The sequence below is a fragment of the Xiphophorus maculatus genome, chromosome 16 (assembly GCF_002775205.1).
Source record: "Xiphophorus maculatus strain JP 163 A chromosome 16, X_maculatus-5.0-male, whole genome shotgun sequence".
Lineage (NCBI taxonomy): Eukaryota > Metazoa > Chordata > Actinopteri > Cyprinodontiformes > Poeciliidae > Xiphophorus > Xiphophorus maculatus.
Window position 1 is genome coordinate 20,869,331 of NC_036458.1, and position 20,524 is coordinate 20,889,854.

General features: G+C 42.6%; 1 protein-coding gene and 1 long non-coding RNA gene across 2 annotated transcripts; one reads left to right on the top strand and one right to left on the bottom strand.

Moving 5' to 3' along the window:
* The first annotated feature begins 979 nt into the window (after positions 1-979).
* LOC106700128 (GTPase IMAP family member 7-like) lies at positions 980-5,554 on the top strand. Its single transcript, XM_014474312.2, has 3 exons — positions 980-1,086; positions 1,545-1,684; positions 2,393-5,554. The coding sequence occupies exons 1-3, from the start codon at positions 1,062-1,064 to the stop codon at positions 3,242-3,244; spliced, it is 1,017 nt and encodes a 338-aa protein (XP_014329798.1). The 5' UTR covers positions 980-1,061; the 3' UTR covers positions 3,245-5,554.
* Positions 3,125-19,778, bottom strand: LOC111611645. The gene is made up of 3 exons (XR_002754144.1): positions 19,540-19,778; positions 18,521-18,659; positions 3,125-3,203 (listed from the first exon to the last, which is right to left on the bottom strand). It is a non-coding gene; the product is annotated as an uncharacterized LOC111611645 (long non-coding RNA).
* Positions 19,779-20,524: the final 746 nt, after the last annotated feature.

Sequence of the window (20,524 nt, forward strand, 5' to 3'; positions counted from 1 at the left end):
TTAAAAATATGTCCATATACCATACAGTCATTCGTTTAGACGATACGATGTTTCTCAAAATCACAAGTCTGCCATGATACGATTTCGATTTCATATCTCAATTCTGCGACTGATATCCAATATATTCTCATCTAACAGCCATTTAAATATATAACTTACTCAAACATATGATTTGACTAAATTATTACAAGCATTTAAATAAAAAGAAACTTTTATTCATGAAAAATATGTATGGTCTCACATTTCTATGACGACATATTAGGGTCATTGTCGACAGAGGGGAGAAAAAAAAACTCAAAAGACTAATCCCAGATATTTTCTATAAAAAGCCAAGGATATTTCTGAGTTTGAAAAGTCCAAAATTTGTGAGAAGAAAACTACGATTTTGAGATTAATCTGAGATCTCTTAGTAAGAGCTGGGAAACTCCTGAGTTTCAAAAGGGAAAAAATGTTGGACTTTCGAAACTCAAAAGTTGCGAATCCTGGCGTTTTGAATCTCACCAATTTCCAAGTATTTTCTAGACATTTTCTGAAATTAATCTCAAAATTGTATTTTTTTTTTCATTGTTTTTACTTTTCTAACTCAGAAATGTCAACAACAAAAAAAGTCTTGAACATTTCTGAAAGTAGTTTCAAAATGTTATTTTATTTTGTGCAGAATTTACATTTTCCCCTGATGTTTTATGGCCCTAACAGGCCGTCATACACTTCTTATGTTTAAGTGATGTTTTTCCCCAATCTACCACAGATAATTAATCGCCAATTAAATCTTGAGTAAATATTAGATAAAACCCTGTCAGTGGTGTTGCAGGGAAAACAAGGAGGACCCACCCAGATCAAATTCTGCTAAAGGCCCCATGCTAGCTTCTTCTATGCCTGGATATAATTTCACATTTTGAACCCAATCACTAAAACAACCGAACTTTGCAGTCACATCCAGGTTTATTTGAGCAGAGCTCTGGCGTCTCCTCTGGATGGAGCTGCTGCTCATCTCTGGAGTCCAGCCTGAGTCAGCAGGCAGGAATCAGGAAGTGTGATCTAACGCTGGCACAGGAGCAGAGATGGCAGCATCCGGAACACGGTCCGGTAAGGCAGAGCGCCCTGCTGTTTCAGACGGCACTGCGGCAGCGAGAATTAGGAATAATAATAACAGCGGAAGAGTGATGGGGGAGTGGGCGCGGTTTGCGGCAGCTCCGCTGCGTGTTTTCGGTATTTTTGCGATACTTGACGAGGCAAGACGGCAGCTTGCAAAGGGCGCTGCCACTTCTTGGAAAATTCAGCGTGATTCTGAACAGACGAGTTGTTGACACGCAAACACTCACACACACACACACGCACACGCACACACACACACACACACACACACACACTCTATAGAAACACACCGAGCGCAAAGATAAACAACAGATTGTCTTGTGTTATTGTCTGCCTGCATGTGGGAATTGGGTTAAAGTGAGTCCAGAGGAACTTGATAAGAGCTCACGGTCAGTTGGAGACATAAACAGCGGTATATTAAAATGTGGGTGTCGGCCATTTCTTTGCAGAGCTGAGGCTGGTGGTTCTGGGCCCGATCAAGCCGGGCAACAGAACCGCAGTCTGCTCCATCCTGGGCCTGGAAGAGAGCCGGCGGGACGCCGAGGCTCAGGAATGTACCAAACACAGAGGAGAAGCTGCTGGCAGGCAGGTAGGCCTGACTCTAGACAGATCTGATCATATCACTGCAAGCAAAAGTGCATCTCATATTTTAAAGACTAATATGTAGATATTTTTAGTGGAGGTGTGCAATATTGCACAAATCAATCCGGCAGCGAGTGGGGCCAGTATCGCGCATACCGATACCAATAAGGCCGTTTTCGCCAATATCAATACTAATTATTTATTATATATTGTCAAACGTTTGACCTCGTTTTTTTTTTTTTTTTTTTTACTTGAATAGTTTTGTTTAAACCTAGAACAGAATTTAGATGAAGCTGATGGATGTCTACAAAATACTTTAATAACATATTTGCATTATAAACAGAAACGATGGAGAAAGAAGAAGCACATTTATGTGCATTGTTTTCTAAATACAGTGCAAAAATACATTTTGAGGCCAAATCAAAGCAAATGTTTATTTATAGGAGAGTCGAGAAACTCTTACAGAAATAACATTAAATTTCATGAGAGGATCTGAAGCTAAAGTATTGATCCAATACTGATATAGACTTGGTATCGATTTTTGGCAATTTAGTGCAATATAGGCTCCTTTTTGTAGACACCTGTACTGTAACTTTTTTTTAATCTATATTCAAGAACTATTGACTTAAAACGAGCTCCTGTATCTTCATATAACTGCCTGGTGTTGAGCTCCAGAACCACCGTGCCGCCATTCTCTCTCTCTGCCTCCCTGTAGGTCGTCGTGGTCTCCAGTCCAGCCTGGTACGACTCCGCCTGCAGCCCAGACGAGCGCAGGACCCACATTTCCTCCCTCATCGCCTCATCCAGCCCTGGGCCCCACGCCTTCCTGCTCTGCGTCCCGGTGAACGAGCCCGCTCGCGATGAGTCGATGGCGCTGGACGCCCTGGCGAAGCTGTTCGGCCCCGCCGCCGTCAGCGGACGCACCGTCGTCCTCTTCACGCACACGGAGGAGCTGGGAGAGGACGAGACCCTGGAGCAGTACGTCGTCACGTGGCGCAAAGACCTCCGGCAGCTGGTGGAGAGGTGCGGCGACCGCTACCACACGCTGGAGAGCGGCGGCGGAGCGGCGGAGGAGGGCCGGGCCGTGGAGGAGCTGCTGGAGAAGGTGGAGGAGGCGGTGAAGGAGAGCGGAGGCAAACACCTGAGCTGCCCTCTGTACCGGGAGGCCGAGGAGCGGGTGAGGCAGCGGCAGACGGAGATCGTCCGGCAGCGGAGCGCCAACTCTTCGGCTTCAAACTCGCAGCAGGAAGTGATGGAGGAAGAAATGGAAGCGGTCAGAGACGAGGCGGAGAGGAGCACCGGCGACTTCGATTTGAATCTGGAGGATATTTTCCCCTCTGATGATAAGAGCGTCTCGCCCTCCTCTGCCCCTCCGTCGCTTCTGCAGGGCCTATGGGTGAAGCTGGTGGACTGGGTCAGGTGGCTGTCCAGTCTGGTGAGGGTGGAGGCTCTGTTCGGATCCCTGGTGGGCCTGTTCGTTGGGGGGGCCATGGGCGGCACGGTGGGGGCCACTGTGGGGTCTGTGGCTACCGAAGTGAGCAGAAGGAAAACGGAAAAAACTAAATGAGGGGCCAATATTAAAACAAATATGCAAATTCACTGCTAACAGAGCTACACATAGCTGAACTGCAAAAACACAAAATCTGACTTGAAATAAAACAAAACTAACTTACAAGTAACTTTGTATCAAGATATAAAAGTTTGTTTTAAGTCAATAATTTCTTAAAGGTGATGAACAGTTCTAGTTCCACTCGCACATTATGTCACTTATAACACGGGAAAATTGTCTTATTAGTGAAATAATCTGCCAGTGGAGCTAGTCCTGTTCAACAATATTAAAAAAACTATTGGCTTAAAACAAACCGCATCTTGCCGAAAATGTAATTTAGTCTTGTCTTATTTCAAGCGTATTAAGATATTTGGACTAGAAACTAAACCAGAAATACTTTTTAGATTGAGTGTTTTTGCTGTTTAGTTATTTGCAGCTCTGTGTTGCTCAACTATGCGCTTACTGGGCAACACGTGTTAAAAGACTCAGCTTCACAGGGACGCTCGAAAAGGGGTTTCTGCATAAATAGGATCTAAAATCTGGTTTCACATCAGATTATGGTTGGAGGTGTCATGGTTTGGGTTTGGTGGCCTTTATTAATTAGTACTTGGACAAACGAGTAGCTTGGGACTGGGAATCCTTAACACGACTGTGTTAAGGATTGTAGCTGCAAATCATAAAAAGTCTCTAAATCTGGAGACTCGACTCACTAGAACAGCCAATTTTCCATCTTGATGACAGATCAGTAGGAAGTGGGGAGCATCGACCAGCCAGAACGTCCTTAATTGTGGGTGGTCGGTAGCGGTGCACTGATCGCAGTTTTCTGACTTATCACCGACCTTTTTCGCAACGTGACGATGTGGAAAAGTTCCGGAGGTCTGAATAGTTTCTATGAGGCGCCATGTGCATCAATATCTTCAGAGAATAAGTGAACCAAGTGTCATCACTCTGCGTTATTTATAACTCAGCTACTTTTGTGGAGATGCGATAAGATATTAGTTCATATTTAAGAAATATTTTAGCATGTTTTAACCCCGATCACTGTTAACCTACCGAACAATTTAGCTTTAAACACATCCTACTGCAGTTTATTGTTTAAAATAACGTCTTTGTTTCGATTGCTTGATTAACTTACTCCGTATTAAACCTGGAAAAATCCTCATTTCCATCTGTAGAGCTACATTTCTCTTGGGGGTTTTGTCACTATGACCCAAACCCCTCCGAAACACGCATCCTAACTTTATTTCTGTAAATACTGACCATCATAAATCAAATTTAAACAGAAGATATCTAGAAAGAGAACGTCTTCTCCTGGTACATTCCCAGCTACTGAAACGTGTTTTTGAAGCATGCAGCAGTTCGTTTCTGCTCAGGATGTTGAGCATTTATTAAAGATGTCACTTCATGTTTGCAGCTAAGCGCAGACGGGATAATATTTGCTGTTTTGCCGTTAATTTAGGAATAATAAATACACACAGTAAAACTCTGCTGGACAAAAAGATCACATACTTGAAGTTATTTTTGGCTATAATTTTCCTCAACTGCTGTGCCTTAAACTGCTTTGTTTACTTGAGAAAAGTATTCACGCCCCTGTGTTATTATTCTGACATTACTGCCTCAACTCTGAGTAGGTGTCAATATTCCTTTAACTTATTCAAAGTGGAAAGAGTATAGAAAATGTTTTACATGCTTTTGTGTTAAGCTCCCCTAGGTTGCTCCCTAGTTGAACTTTAACTAGACCGGTCTAACACAAGGAAACCATTCCACTCTAGCTCTGGCAGACACCATCATTTTTCCTCTTTATAGTCGGGAAAAAGTCACTAATTATAGCGAGAAAGTGGCAATGGTGCATCACTCTGCAATGGTTAGACAGTGGTTGAAGCATGAAAAAAGTTCAAAGTAAATGAAAGCTTCGTAATCGACGGCACATTGGCGCTAGAAAGAGGGGGAAAGTAGTAAATCTTCGGCAAAAGATTTTTAAAATTGGCCTCAGAAATTATATAGAAAAATTGACACAGCTGACATGTTGAAAATGTTTGACATTTGGAGCTCAGAAATGTCCACGTTTTTTTTTTTTGTTTTTTTTAAAGAAAGTTCTCAGATTATTCTCCAAATTTCTGAATTTTCTGGCGGAAATTGACTCCATTCTTGTATCTACAGTGGGTCCAACACGCCGTCGTGCTGCTTACTGCACATTGAAACTGACGCCTTCATTAGGTGATACCAAGAATTAGCCACAAGATGGCGGCGTTGATCTTTACGCGCGAGTTCACTGTGATCGTTTACTGCTTACCAAGCAAATAAAAAGCTGCTGTTTTAACAACTCTTGACTATGACTCTGTGGTTACCTTTGATATCTTTTTTTTTAATTTTTTATCAGGTTGTACTTTTTAAGAAAAACCCATCATATATGAACAGACACGGCTAACTAAAAGTCTCCCTGCTGCCTCACAGACTCTCTCCCTCTTCCACCGCGATGACTTACAGCCTTGACACTGACGTAATTGATACTCTGCTAAAAACCCTCCGTCACCAGCCGTCCTTTACATCTCTCTCGTTCGCCCGGGGCCTCTGCGAGCTGCCGGGCGGCCTCCGCCTCAAGTACAGCTAGGCGTTTCCGAATGTGGGTGGTCCGGTCCGGTCCGGGCGGGAGGGAGGGAGGGAGAGAATTAGCTCAGCTCTCATGTCCCCCCCCCCCCCCCCCCCCCCCAGAAAAGAGAGTGGAGGCAGAGGGAGGGGAGAAAGAGAGAGTGAGTGAGTGAATGGGAATACATCTGTCTTCCAGATGTGGCCTCCTCTTGTCTGCAGCGGGGCTGGGAGGCGGGAGGGAGAAGAGAGAATGTCTTAAAAGTGAAGGAAAATTGGTGCTAAACAGTTTTTTATTGTCGGGGATTACACGTGCAGCAGAGTCCAGACCCGTCAGGATCCACTGCGTTGTTTTCCCCTCGCAAGCGAACCAAACCAGAACCTCTTGAAGTTGAACGTGTCTGAGAGAACACCTGTCCAAATATTATTCAGTCTTAGCAGATGCACATCAGGAAGAAGATGGAGAGAGAGAGAGAGAGACGCAGTCGGGATCATTGGAGGTTTTTGTTTTTAAAGGGGAAAGTAGCAGAAATGAAGCTGCCGGCTGCCGGTGGCACCGCTGGGACACAGGATCCCACCAGGGATGAGGGCTGAGACTTAATTTGTGTTTGTGTACATAATCGGAGTCGAAATCTGCACAAACACTCGAGGGAGCGAGGCATTAACTCACACCATACAACTTCCTCCTCCTCCTCCTCCTCCTCCTCTTCCTCTCACGGCTCCCCGCTTTTTGCTCGGTGTTTTTGGGCTCATCCGGCGGGGAGACGTCGGACGCCGCGGTATTTATTATTTTAAATTTCATTCTATTACTGCGCAGACAGCAGAGCGTAGGAAACACAAACAGGATGACACACTTTTTCCCGAGGCGCGTCAGGCGGTTTCCACAGAAATGTTACTGCATCACTGCGACGGGGACGAGGGCGGCTGGAGCATTTTCTGATGCTTCTCCTTGTATTTGACTGAAAGGTTGAGTTTGGATAGAGAAGCAACTAAAAACATAGAAACTAAATAAGAGATTTAAAAAAAAAAAAAAAAAAATAGAGCCACAAAAAAAAAAATGCGTTGAAAATATGAGCAGCTGTAGAGAGATTTAAAGGGAACAGAAAGTAGTGCCTTTAAATTCAGTGAGCGTGTATCTGGGCTCGGCCCTCTTTACTTTGATGCCCCAAGATAAAAAATCCAGCCCACACTTGCACTCTGAAATCATCTATTTAATAACATTTCATTATTGTTAAAGAAGCAACATTTGTAGCTAAGATTTGGTTTTAGGGCAAAAAAAAAAAAAAAAAAAAAAACTTTTACAAAGAGAGGTGTGGATTTTCTTGCACGGAACATTAAATTAATGCAATATTATTATGGGGGAAAAAGCATCTAGTTTGTGACTGAACGACAAGAAAAAAAGAACTGAACAATGTTTCTTTAATACACAGAAAAGCTGCTGAAATGTGCCTATTTAATAACTTAAATCAAAAAGCAACAGTTCTATAACAGTTTGGGCCTAAATTATTAAGTGATTTTGGAGGATTGAATTTTAAAAAATTTAAAATGTCGGCCAAAGAATGATGTTAATATATCGCACATTTAAACTTTAAATAAAATCAAAATCAAGACCTAAATGCAACTAAGAATTTGTGGTAAGACTTAAAAATGGATATTAATAGACACAAATCTGAATGAGCAAAAATATATTATTAGGGTGATAATGGGTACAAAATGTACTGATGGATATGCAGGTTGAACTACTTTTAAATAGCAAATTAGAATATAAAGTTAATACAACACAAGACAATGTTGATTGAGAATCAAAGCAAGTATGTGGATAGATAGTTGCATGTTTTTGTCGCAGATTGTAATGCCAGGGCTCATAAATCTCAATTTTCCCATCTACACATGCAAACACTCACACAGAGTTTTCTCAAGCCTCCACTTTGGGTGGAATCGTTTCTAGCGATAATAAAGTTTTTGTGTTTTCCCAGATATCTGGCCACATGCCCATGCCTCCATTTCTGTATGGACGTTGCTAATAACGAGAACAATTTGCTGCAGATAAAAAAAAACAACAAAAAAAAAAGTCTCCAAGTGGCTGAACACAAATACAAGTCACATTTCAGATGATCTGTAAGCCATTTATAAAACCATGTGTCCTTTTCTCCTCCACTGAAACATTCTGAACTGCATTTATTGCACGAAACTCCATTAAAACAACTCTTTCAAAAGAACTGTAAGGAGTGATCACGTCTGCAAGGGTAAATTTAGTCAGAGCGTTTTAAAAATCACACACGTGAAAGAGGACAAAAGTGAAACCCAGCATTGATAACAGCTTTTGGGAAATTGTTTATCTGATCCCGGAGCTGTTGGTGTGAGCCGACTTCGCTCTCCTCCTCCTCCTCCTCCTCCTCCTCCTCCTCTCCTGGAGCGCTCGCTGCAATCCCTCTCATCTTTTTCCTATTAGTGCTGTTTTTAAGCGCCCTCCCAGTGTGAGCGGCGGTGTGTGTGTGTGTGTGTGTGTCTGAACACAGTTGTTTATGAAGCTGCTTATTCCCCCATCCTGTGTATCCAGCGCATACTTTGCAACAGATTCACACAGGATGTGACATAAGATAAAAGTCCGACATCTGAGAGTTTCCTTTAATTCTGTGTCCATGTGAGCATTTCTAGCACGAGAAGGAGTGCAACGTGTGTGCGAAAGGATCTAAATATTATGTTCAGAAACTGGGTCCAGCTGCAAACCGTATTTATCTCGCATGGTGATGCTGATGGCTTCATAAATGCTGCATGTGCCCGACGTCTACAGATGAATAATGTCGCTCATTTATGCTTGTTTCCATACTTTTTAAATGGAGTAACCTTATCTGGACAGAAACTGTTCACTGCGCATGTGTACAGTAAGTTTTTTCTGAAGAAAAACAAGCCGCACAAAAACATTTAAAAAATAGCTCCACAAAACTAAGATGGCTAATAAAATGCAAAGGAGAAGGAGAGGGTGTCATGATAAGATCCGAAGTATTGGATTGAGATCTACATCTTAGTGTTTTTAAATAATCAGTATCAGGAGTCAAAGTATAAAATACCAACCTCTGGTTTTTCTGAGCTGCTTCAATAGCAAAATGTGCAATTTGTGACTCCAATTATTTTCCAAAACGCATCCTTTTTTCATCTCGCATATAATCAAGTCATTGACGTTATCTTTTTTTTAAAAATCAAATTCCTCTCTGTCTCTTCATGTGACCTGCCCACAGAGAGCAGCTGAAACACTGCTCATCATATTCTACAACGTTCAAAGCTGTTTCTTTGTTTATAAAGCGAGAGAGCAGCTTTGTGAGTTTTATTGGCCGAACATGACCGTTTGCTGCTATCTGCTGAATTATCAGCAGATCGCATCAAAACAGAATGAACATCTTACGTTAGCTTAGCACCTCGGCTAACAGTGCTGTTGAACATGAAGAATTTCTTGAAGGCCGACACTAGTTCTCAATTAAGTTTTTTGTGTTTTAGACTAGACAGGATTTCCTAAATTGTTCCTAAGTGTGAGAATATCGAGAGAAATTTTCTTTTTTCCTAAAATACATTTTGGTAGCATTGATTTAAATGATCTGACTTTGGTCAAATGTTTTGTGCCTCCTTTCACTAGTTTGTCCCAGAACTTTATGCCCAACATCATGTCTTAAAATGTAGCTTTAATATTTCAACATTATGTTTGATTCCTCTTAATGACACCTGCTTTGTGAAGTGCACCAGTCCCTCCTCCAGTAAAACTCCCACAGGATGATGTTTCCACCCCCGTACTTCTCAGTCAGGATGGTGTTGCGCAGCTGAGTTTACGCTTTCAAATATAACGACAATCATTTTGAATACTTTAGTCTTAGTTTCATCAGACTCCAGGACATATATCCATCTTTGTATAAGTCATTTCAATTCAATCACATTTCCAGGAAATGTACTGCAACAGTACATTAAGCTCAATTTATAATTCAAATTAGTTTGAATTGTTTTCTAACATCTACAGATTGCAATCTATTGTCTTTTGAGTAATGGCTTCGTAAAATTGACAAGTTAAGGTTGAACACAATGAGCTTTTTTAGTAAAGACTGTTATCTGTTGTTTTAATGGACTTCAAAGCTACTGACTTTTCAAACTCCTTCCATACGTAAATAGATATTAATGAAGTTTCAGGCTGGGACTTGGTATTGGCAGGATTAGAGTCTTATATCCACTGACAAGGTGTAAGCATAAACAGGAAAGAGTTGAAAATCCCTCCAGACAATATGGATGTGAAATCCCACAGAGCTGCTGAGGTTGTTGCTGCCTCGGACACACTCGTCATAAACACAGCGTCTTCTGTAACTGCAGCTGAGGAGCCTTAAGAAATGGGAGAGGCTCGACTCGAGCGCTGACCACAAACCTCCGTGACTTGCGCCTGAGGCAGATCCAGATGTTACTGAGCACATCTTCTGAACAGAGAGAATAGACTTGGACGATGTCGAGTAGTCTGGTTGTTGATGTTTGTACTCGCCGCCATCATATGTTTGTCTCAAAAGAAAGGATGGCCGCCACATCTTTGTCATTAATCTTCCCTTGAACGAACGTCCTGTCACTTGGATAATTGGGCTCCAGTAACACACACATCATAGCAACAAGCATGAATTGGATGACAGCAAATAAATTCCAACTCTGATAAACAAGGAGGAGGACGAGGATTAGGTCACTAAATTATCTGATGCCGTGAAAAAGTACTTGCCCACGTTCTAGATTTTGTCTACTTTTTCGTTTTTGTCACATCTAAATGTTTCAAACACATTTTAATATTAACCGGACTAGATATAAAGAGAGGTTCAAATGATATTTTTATTACAGCGTCTTAATCTGATTTTTCTATAGGCCGCTTGTAACACCTTTTTTTTTTTTTTACATTGAGCTACAGTACCAGAATCACTTCATTGCCATTAACACCAAATGTACTGCCGTCAGCTGCCACCGAAGCCATGGCGGCCACTGGAAACGTCCACTTTCCATCAAGTAAATGCAGTCAAAATATCACAGGTCTCAAATGGATTTAATAATCAATATCATAATTTCAAAAATAATTATTTACCAACAGGCAATATCACTGACGTGTTTAACCAGCATTGGCATTCCCCAAACAGCAGCAGCTGCCACTGGAAGTCCATTACTAGCTGCCACGAATTGAGCTTGTCGTCTCTCCGGTTTTCTGTGGCCTTTTTAGCAATGGCAGCAGAGGACGTTAACAAAATCATTCTGACCTTGATGGCCACGCTTCCAAATATTGAATTAACATTAGCAGTCTCCTGGTTCAGCTCAACTCTTCACAGTGCAGGCAATTTCCGGTGAGCTACATAGCATCGAATCGGTGCATTACGTATGTTGCACAGTAAATAATGGACCAGTGTCAATTTGCGGGTTTCTTTATTGAAGACAACTGTCTGCAGACAGTTATGAGAGCAACAATAAGCATCTCCATTAATCAACAACCATTGGCTTGCTGAGTCGGGACTACTCACTTTGTTTGATATGCCCTCCGGAGGCAATCTGCTGCAACTACATGCTTACTGCCACCCTCGGTCTTGTTAGGAAAATTATCCTCCTGTTCATTTACTCATGAGTTTATTTTACAAGTTATGTTTTCATATTATTCTTTCATATTATTCTTTTCATATTATTTCTCTATTATTCTTCTTTTTATATTTACTTAACTTCTCTTTCTTTTGTAGTGTAGTATATTATTAACTTTGTTTAGGATGTTTGCTTGGAAGCTAAAAACGTTAAACATTCATGTGTTATTAGTTCCATATGTAACTGATTAGTTGTGGTCAGTCACATGCCCTTGTAAGGGCATGTCCATAGGAGGCTCCAGAATGTAAAGACGGTTGGTCAATTCTCTGTGTGACTGTGTGAAGAAGCCCAACCTCCTTTTTCTATACAATAAAGAGAAATGCAAAGAAAGAACTGGCAGAATTGAGTCCAGACAGTGTTTGACAGCGATTTGTCGCGTCTGTTCTCAATTCTCCTATTCTGCAGAAAAGAAATTAAAAGAAACCTAATCTCTGTCTCTGGCTGATTCTTTGCAGGTTATGACAAATAAACCTATCAGGTCTCAATAGGAGAAATGCAGCTTGATGAATAATTTTCATATAACACAGGATAGTCTTCAAATGAAATTAAATAAATTAAGAGAGGGAGTTGTAATTATGTCTAATGTCTATTCTGTCACACATATGTCATGGCCAAACGTTAGCGACTTGGTAAAATTTAAAACTTCAGCAGACTGCACGCCTTCAGGAAGCAATCATTTCTTAATAGCCAAGAGTCCAGACACTCTGGAAGATGCAAATAGCGTAGATCAAGAAGTTGCTTTTTACCAGGCTACTTCAAAGCAGTGGCATGAAAACATAGAGGGATGTGCATGATGTGCATAAGGGATGACAATCACATTAAGAGGGGATAAAGTGCACTATCATGCTGCTCTCTGCAGGAGGCTATATTTAAAAAGAGGCCCAATCTTTTCTGAGTTGCGGTGCGATAACGCAGCATGAAAGAAGCAGGGAAAGCTGGAGCTCTATTACTGTGTCAGCTCAGAGGAGTTAGCTGCCTCATGGTGCACCTCCTGCGACAGATGGGCTTTGAGGTCTCCAGGAGAGGGGACGGAGGGGGGGGGGGGGCTTCAGTCAGAGCAGGAGACAACTCTCTCCTTGTGGAGCTGCGGTGCGGGCGCTGGACGGCCCCCTGAGCTCACCATAATTGATGAATAGCGTGGTCCACATTAAGTGACATGCGCCGTTGGCTGTAAGTGGGTGCGATGATTGGGGGGCGCCTTTTGAAGCTGGGGGCCCTGAGCTGTGTTTGAACCATCAACAGAGACCCCTGCATCTCTGTAAAGGACACCAGACTGGCGGTTTGGTTTCGCAAACAAACACACACATGCAGACACACTGCCCTCGGTAGTTTTATAGAGGTTTTTTTGGGGAGGGGGAGGTGGCCGTATTATTCCTGCTGCAACACGGGGCTTAACTCAAGACAGACCTGACCCGGGTCCTGCTCCTCAGCTGGATCAAGTCTTAATCCTGCCCTCGCCACATGAATGAGAGACGCAAAGAGGAGTTCCACATACATCAGACGTCACTCAGGTCCATACGCCGTCACGCAGCTTCTGATGCGGATCGGCGTGCTTCTAATAGAGGCCCGTACCAGACCAGAGGCGGAGACAGACACGCGGAAAGATTAGAGAAACATCTTGCACAAGAATACGGCAAACTTGCGCGCATGCAGTCAACCTGGAACTGATCTTCTACTACGCTCGCTTGTTTTCACGGATCCACAGTGCCGACACATCGTCTGCCAGGAGAGCTGGCGGAGCTGACCCGTGACACCACTTCTAAGAGTGACGCCGCACAAAAGCAGTTTCTAAATAGGAGCTAGACTTAGGGAACCCTTTACGGTAAGCGGTGACTAACAAGCCCCAAACAATGCTGGGAAGCAGCCAACACTCCATCCCTGCAACACGAGCTCCCACTCTCACCCAAGCACATAATAACTCCTGCTCAAGAGCCTGTTATTGTAGTATCTTTTTTAAGCGGTGCCAAACCCAAAACACTCTCCACTCGCACAAAACCTTGAGCAAACAGGGGGTGCGGGCGATTCTTTCCAAAGACTGCGCCCACCATGCAGGCGAGAGGAACTCTCACTGGGTTCGCCTCAAGGTCCAGCTCCCACTGTAAGAATTCTGGGGTGCCTACCAGGCCTGTTGATCCTTCTCTGGCGCCCCCCTCGAGTGGACACCCAGCTCAGTCTCCAACCAAAACCGGAGTAAAGGCCTTCACTGAGCAGGGATGGGCCTCTGGTTTCTTTGAAAACATGCATCCTGCAGAAAGGCGGAGAAAAACATCCACTAACCATGACTTGCAGGATGAAGGCAAAAAAACAATTTAGGCCTAAGATGTGCAGCGGCGGTGTGGCTTAAATTCTTTCCAGAGATGGCAGTGGCCTCAGTTTGCAGATCATAAGATGGTGTGGTAAAGAAAACAACACTTTACATGTGGCTAGTTTGGGTGCTAGCTTTCTTTGCCACAGAAGACCTGCTGCAATTTTTTACAGTGCCATGCAAAACTGTTGATATCTCTTGAGCTTAGCCACGTTGTGTCACTTTACAACTAGAGGTTGGGATTTTACGTGACAAGTGCATGATTGTGAAATGGAGGGAAAACACTGTACCTTTTATAAATCTGTTCACCAAATATGAAAAGTGTGTCATGTGTCTTTTTAACTACCTTTCACTGTAATTACAGCTGCAGGTCCACCTTTAAATACTTGTGGCTATGTGTTACTGAACTCTGCAGTTACTGACCTATAGCAAAAAGCTGTTTGGGGAGTACTTCTACTTACACATGACCCGAGAATATATACATGTGAATATGTGTAACATGTGTCCACTAGCGAGGCATGACGTGTCATGTTGTTAGCAGAATTTGTTGGATCAGAACTGAGAGGGCTTGCTAGCATGGTGGTATGGATTATGCTTCAGGAAATTATCTGTAAGCCTGGTGTTGGAAGGACGGGCGGGTGGACGGATGGATGGATGAGAGCCGGTCCAATCATCCATGAATGGATGGCTGAATTTCAACGTTTGAAATTTATGCATTCTTTTCCTTCCTCTTGGTGTTGGGCTATCTCATAACGTACAAATGAAATGCATTGAAGTCTGTGGCTGTACCTTCACAAAATGTTAAAACCTTCAAGAGGTACGAATACTTTAACAAGACACAGTATGTAAGGGCATCTATGTCAAAAAATGAATCTGTTGTCCTCTCTTGAGAGGGATTTGTTTTCCCTGATCAAAGAATGTGCTGAAGGCTTTTCCACAGCACACTTTCACATTATTGTGCTTAAGTTTGTGTTCAGGCATGGGCCAAAGCAAGGGGAGCGTGTGAGAGACAAATTCTGAGAGAAACAGACAGATTGCGGTGGCTTTGATGTGCACTCACAGCTCCATCCTCAGAAAAGATACAAGGAAGAGGGGAAAGCTGAATCCCGGCACAAACCACTACAGTGAAAGAGTGTGTGGGAATGTGTCGGAGCGTTGCATCGCAGGAAAGAGGCTCAGATACATCCATGCCTGTGTGCGGACTATCAGGATGTCAATCAAGAGGAGTGATGAAGCAGAAAGAATTTTTTTTCACCCCCCCTACTCTTCTCTCTTTCAAATAATCCTGGAGTGAAGGAGACAACTGAAACGCCTTTAAAAGGAGACAAACCAGCTCACACCACATCTGAACCTTGCTGTGTTCTCCCGTTCTCCAACACCAATGTGCTCCCCACATGTCTGACTTCCTGCTTACGGTTGTTGGGGGAGTTTGGCTGTGTGCGTGTCCTGGATATTAGGAGAGGGCTGTCTCCGGGTGAGTGCTGACAGCCCGTCACTTAGCGCTGTAATGATGACTCGCTCCATCAAAAGCTTGAACAGCTGCGTTAGGAAAATAGGCATAAATCAGTAATTCGCAACCCGTGTTCCCTGATTCACCCTCGCACCCTGCCGCATCACCACCTGTCATGTTGGAAACGTCTTTATTTAGGTAGACGTCATTATTCAGTGATTACTCAGTCTGTTGGTGTTTGACACCCAATTCATGACCTTTATTGAAATTCTAAGTTCAATGTCTGCAACATTAATTCAATGTTGCAGACATTGTACTAATTGAGCAACATTGAGCTAATGTCTATCTGTCCATCCGTTTGTCCTGCCATTCATCCAATCTGTACCAATCTGTTTGTCCATCCATCCGTCCATCCATTCACCATCCATCTGTCCATCCATGCTTTTGTCCTGTTATCATCCTTCTATCCATGCACCAATCTGTTCATCCATCCATTTGTCCACCCATCATCTCTCTGTCCATCCCGTTTGTCCTGTAATTCATCCGTCTGTCAATCTGATCATCCACTAAACCATCCACACATCCATCCACTAATAATTTCATTCATGCATTAATATGTTCGTCCGTCCATCTGTCCATCAAGCCACGGATGGACGGTCCAGCCATTCATCCATTAATATGAATTGCGTCACCTCTGGCTTGAATGGGTGCAAAAACTCACAGCTCTCTTAGTGCAAACAGATCATGCAGATATGGAGCAACATCAATGTTTTTCCAATCTAAATTCCAAGATTACTTCATGTTTCAGCACAACGCCAGACCCCAGTCACAGCCAACATCTGAATACACCATCACTCACTGCAGCGCGGCCGACCGACGGCACGCACCCAGCAGCCGGGGCCCTCGAATGAAAAACTATAGCCTGCATCGTTCACGTGGCCCACCTAATAATTAACGGATGCCGTGACTCAACTCGGTCACGGCGCTGTAATTATCCAAGGAGGTTGTCATATTTATTTAACCAGGAAGCTAAGACGGCTGAAGTCCAGCCAGGTCGTGTGTTAGACGGTGTCGGATTAAAGCCACGACACAGTGAGCCGATTCTCCTCCCGCATCAGGAGCAGGGTGGTCTTGGCTCCGCCTGTGCAAAATGTGTGTTTGGCTTGTTTGTGAGGGTGTCACAACAGCATGACCTGGGGAAAATTTCTTAACATCCACACTAATTCTGCTGAGACGTCCTGCGGGTCCAACATAAGTGGGAACAGAGCCAACAAGGCCGCCATTGACGCCGACCCCTACCTCCGTCGCGTCTCTTCACCCTCCCACGTCGCTACGTCCCGGCAGTGGTGCTTCAGGTGCAGGGACTCTGCTGTTTCCAATTAGCCGGGTATAAATTAGCATTGCTCTGCCTTGTCCTCTATCCAAACATTGCCGTCTCTTCATCCCTGTCGACCCCCGCACACTTCGCTCTGCCTCTGACCTCCCGCTTGTTTTCGCTCGTGACATAAATTTCCTCCTCCTTTATGGCTCTTGTCTTCAACCTCTTGCACCCCACTAACTCACGCTGTGTCGCTGTTGATGTGCAGTGCGTTTGGTGTAAAGAGCCTCCATTTTCCAGTCAATGAGAGCATAAATCCTGCTTCATATATCAAAACGTGAAGGGAAAATAACTCCTGGTTTTTACAGTACGGTCTGGTTAGCCGTGATATTTCATAGCAGACAAGGACACAACCCGGAACGTGCGCTCTGATAAGGTCACACGGAGTTTCAATTACACCAGAGGTGAGAAGACACGGCCGTATTCCTCGACTTACGGCCCATTTTTTGCGAGCCTTCTTCTCCTCCACAGGTCAGTCTGTTAAAGCCAGTGTTGTTTTTTCCAGGGCGGAGAGATCAGCTGCGAGCAGGACCTGAGGTCAACGTGGCACAGAGGGTTCACATCTGTTCAAATAAATTCTCCGCTGTGCCATCAGCAGTAAAAACACACACACGTACTGTTCACAAGGAATCCACGCGCTGATGGAATCTAAGGCGGTGTGTTTACTTTGACTTTGTATATCCAAAGTTATCCCAAATGTTTCCTAAAATTCCTTCACAAGGGACATTTAGAAAATTAAAAATAATGCTTTAAAGCAACTTTGCATAAACAGAACACGTAAACAGATTTTGTGATGTAAATTATTCTCTGCCACATATTTTATGGCATTTAACCCGTACAACAGAACACAAACAAATTTGTTAGAACGAAAACACTAAAAATGAAAAAACGTGAAACAATGCAGTTGTTCAAAATGTTTGACCAAAGTCATATAGCTTAAAAACAATTATCCCTTATTGCTAAGTTTTCTGTCTTTTAACAAACAAAAATAATTTTAATAATTCTTGCTAATCTAAAACGAGAACTTCAGACAGTGAGAAAAAAATGTGCAGGCCTCTTTTTATTCAGAGTATCTGGATTCACTGTATGTCACAGGTTACGTCAAATAATTGAAGGCAATTATTTTCACCAACCAGCTATTAGACATAGAGGACTTTTCACATCGTGTACACTTACGACTTACTAACTTACAAGTAACTTTTCATCAAGATATGGGAGTTTGTTTTAAGTCAACAATTCCTTAATATTGGTGAAAAACTACTAAATCCACTGGCAGATTATTTAACTTTTGAAACGGGAACAATGTCTTGCCATAAGTGAAGTAATCTGTGGATCTAGTACTTTTCACCAGAAGCTACACCAAAAATACTTAGTAAGATTTTTGTGTTTTTGCAGTGCAGTCCTGCTCCAGGATTAAACCAGACAAGACGAAACGACTCCAGTTTCTTTTTTAATTGATAGATCAAAAGTTTTAGAGTTAACATAATTTGCGCTATAATGTGTAAAACGGTTTAATACGCCACATCAATGTGGGTTTTTTTTTTTGTGACACCGCGACGTGATAAAATGTGGCGTTCTTCATCTGCAATCGTGCTTTCAGACTTAAACACAGACGCTTTCGCAGGAAGGGTTACAACACCAAGCAGAAAAAAATAAAATAAAGTCAAATAAAAGCGAGCAGCATAAAAATATCACATCATTAACTTTTCTCTGATTTTGGGCACCTGTCATGTGTGGGTTTTATTCTCCTCTCTCTTTTTGTTTTTTTACAAGCTCACACTCCCGTCACAGAAAACACTGGAGGGAGGGAAACACACTGAGTGTGTTCTCTACGGGATGCGCAGCGTTCACAGGGATCAAATGCTTCTAAGGTGTAGGACGTATATGTGTGTGTGTGTGTGTGTGTGTGTGTGCGTGTGTGTGTGTGTGTGTGTGTACTCCAACCTCTCTGCCGCTACCAAGTCTTTTTTACAGAGCGCAGGACCTCCGTGTGCCCTCTGAGCTTTTCTTTTTTTTTTATGAGCTCCAGCTTATCCCATGAATTGCAGAGCAAACAGGAGTTGGCCGGGTTTTTACGGGACTCCTGGGGGAAACAACAAGAGTGAGGAAAACAAGAGAGCAAAAATAAATCGTAGCTGTCAGCTGGCGGTGGGAGGGGGCCTCTGGTCTCTAGTGGAGGTGGGTGGGGGTTGGGAGGTTTAATTGTTATCTGAAGGATTAGGAAGAAAAAATAACATATTGGAACGAGGTGACGACTGCGAGTTGAGTAGTAACTAATTATAGTTACTTGAGTAACGATTTGAAAAGAAAATGCACTTTTAGGAGAATCTTTAACTTTTACATGAGTAATATGATTTATTATGAAGCATCGCTCCTCTTAAACAAGTAAAGAATATCGTGAGTAACTTCACCAAAGGAAGAACAACGTCGCCTTCCTAAAATAATGGCCTAAATCTTTTACCAAACATTTTTGGCAAAAAAAAAAAAAAAAAAGGCACCACCTCTTTCTTTTCAAAAGAAAGATTTATAGTAAAAAAAAAGCAAAAGAAATCACATTTAGCAACAAAATAACCCCCAAAAAAACAGTTTATTATTTGAGAAAGGTCAGCCAGTTCACAACACAACCCACATATACCTGGAGTTTTTGTCACAGTTTCATGTTTTATATTGAAAGTAATTGATCTGTAAAAAGAAAAAGGCCTGATTTTGCTAATTTACAATTGTTAATAATTTTCCTTTTGGTCTTTAAGATACCAAATTTTCCACATAACTATATTTTGGTCCGTCTGATGATGTAGTTTTTAAACTATCAAATAATTGATGCTTTGATCAGTTACTCAGTACTTTTTTTTTTTTTAGTCCAACTAATTTCTTTGGCGGCTACTTTTTACTTTTACTCGAGTAAAAATACGTCGTGGTAGAGCTACTCTTACTTGAGTATGACTTTTGGCTGCTCCACCCACCTCTAATGAAGACAAAGCGCTGAGCGTGAACCTTCGTCCAGCGATACCGGCTCCCTCCTCCACGAGAGTCTCCAAGATAAACATGGCTGCTTTCTTCCTCCTGACCTCACCTCATCCCTCCTTTTTTCACCCACTCTCGTCTTCTCTGCTCCTCTTTGTTACTTCCTTTCCTTCTCGCCGTCCAGATGTTTGGCCCCGCAGCAGCAGCAGCAGCAGCAGCAAGGCGCTCTGCTCCTGAGAACGAGGAGAACCACAAAGCTGAACGATGGGAATCTCCAGCCTGGATCGGAATGCTTCTTTCCCCCCCCTCCCGACCATCCATCTCCATCAGGGGATACGCATTTGTTTGACTTGAGATGTGATTATGTTTTCCCTTCCTCACACCTGCAGCTTCCTCTGACCCGTGTTCTCCCGCCCACCCACTCCTTCGGACTCTCTCTGATCAATCGCTTTCACTTGGACAAACAGTCGTCCAGCAGCTACTCCGTCCTTTTGTCCGATATATTTCTCCCTCCCATCAGATGCTGGTTCTCAAACTATTTTAATCCTGAGCAGTCGTACAATGATTAAGGAAGTCCACAGTGTAAAAAGTCAACCAGCAAAATGTTGTATCCTTTAATCAGTGTTTCTACACTGAAAAACGATGACAAACAGGTGATCCAACCGTTTTTAAAAATTGAGTTGTTACAAGTAATCAAATTAGGTTTGTCCAAGTAAATATTTAATATATTATGAAGTTGTCATGTTAAGCAAGCATAAATAAATTAAATTTGACAAACTTAATTTAATTACAATTTTTTAAGTTGGATCACCATTTTTTTCCAGTGTAATCAGAAACCATTTTTAAAATGTCGTTACCCAACTCAACTGTTATTATTATTCATTTAATATGATACATTAGTCAAGTTCTAATTGTTGTGCTTCATAACGGTTAAAGTGCAAAATATGTACAGTACAGACCAAAAATTTGGACACAACTGTGTGT

Coding starts and splice junctions, on each gene's coding strand:
- LOC106700128 (XM_014474312.2), top strand. CDS start 1,062: ATGGCAGCATCCGGAACACGGTCCG. Junction 1,087..1,544: donor AGCATCCGGAACACGGTCCG/GTAAGGCAGAGC, acceptor ATTTCTTTGCAG/AGCTGAGGCTGGTGGTTCTG. Junction 1,685..2,392: donor GAGAAGCTGCTGGCAGGCAG/GTAGGCCTGACT, acceptor GCCTCCCTGTAG/GTCGTCGTGGTCTCCAGTCC.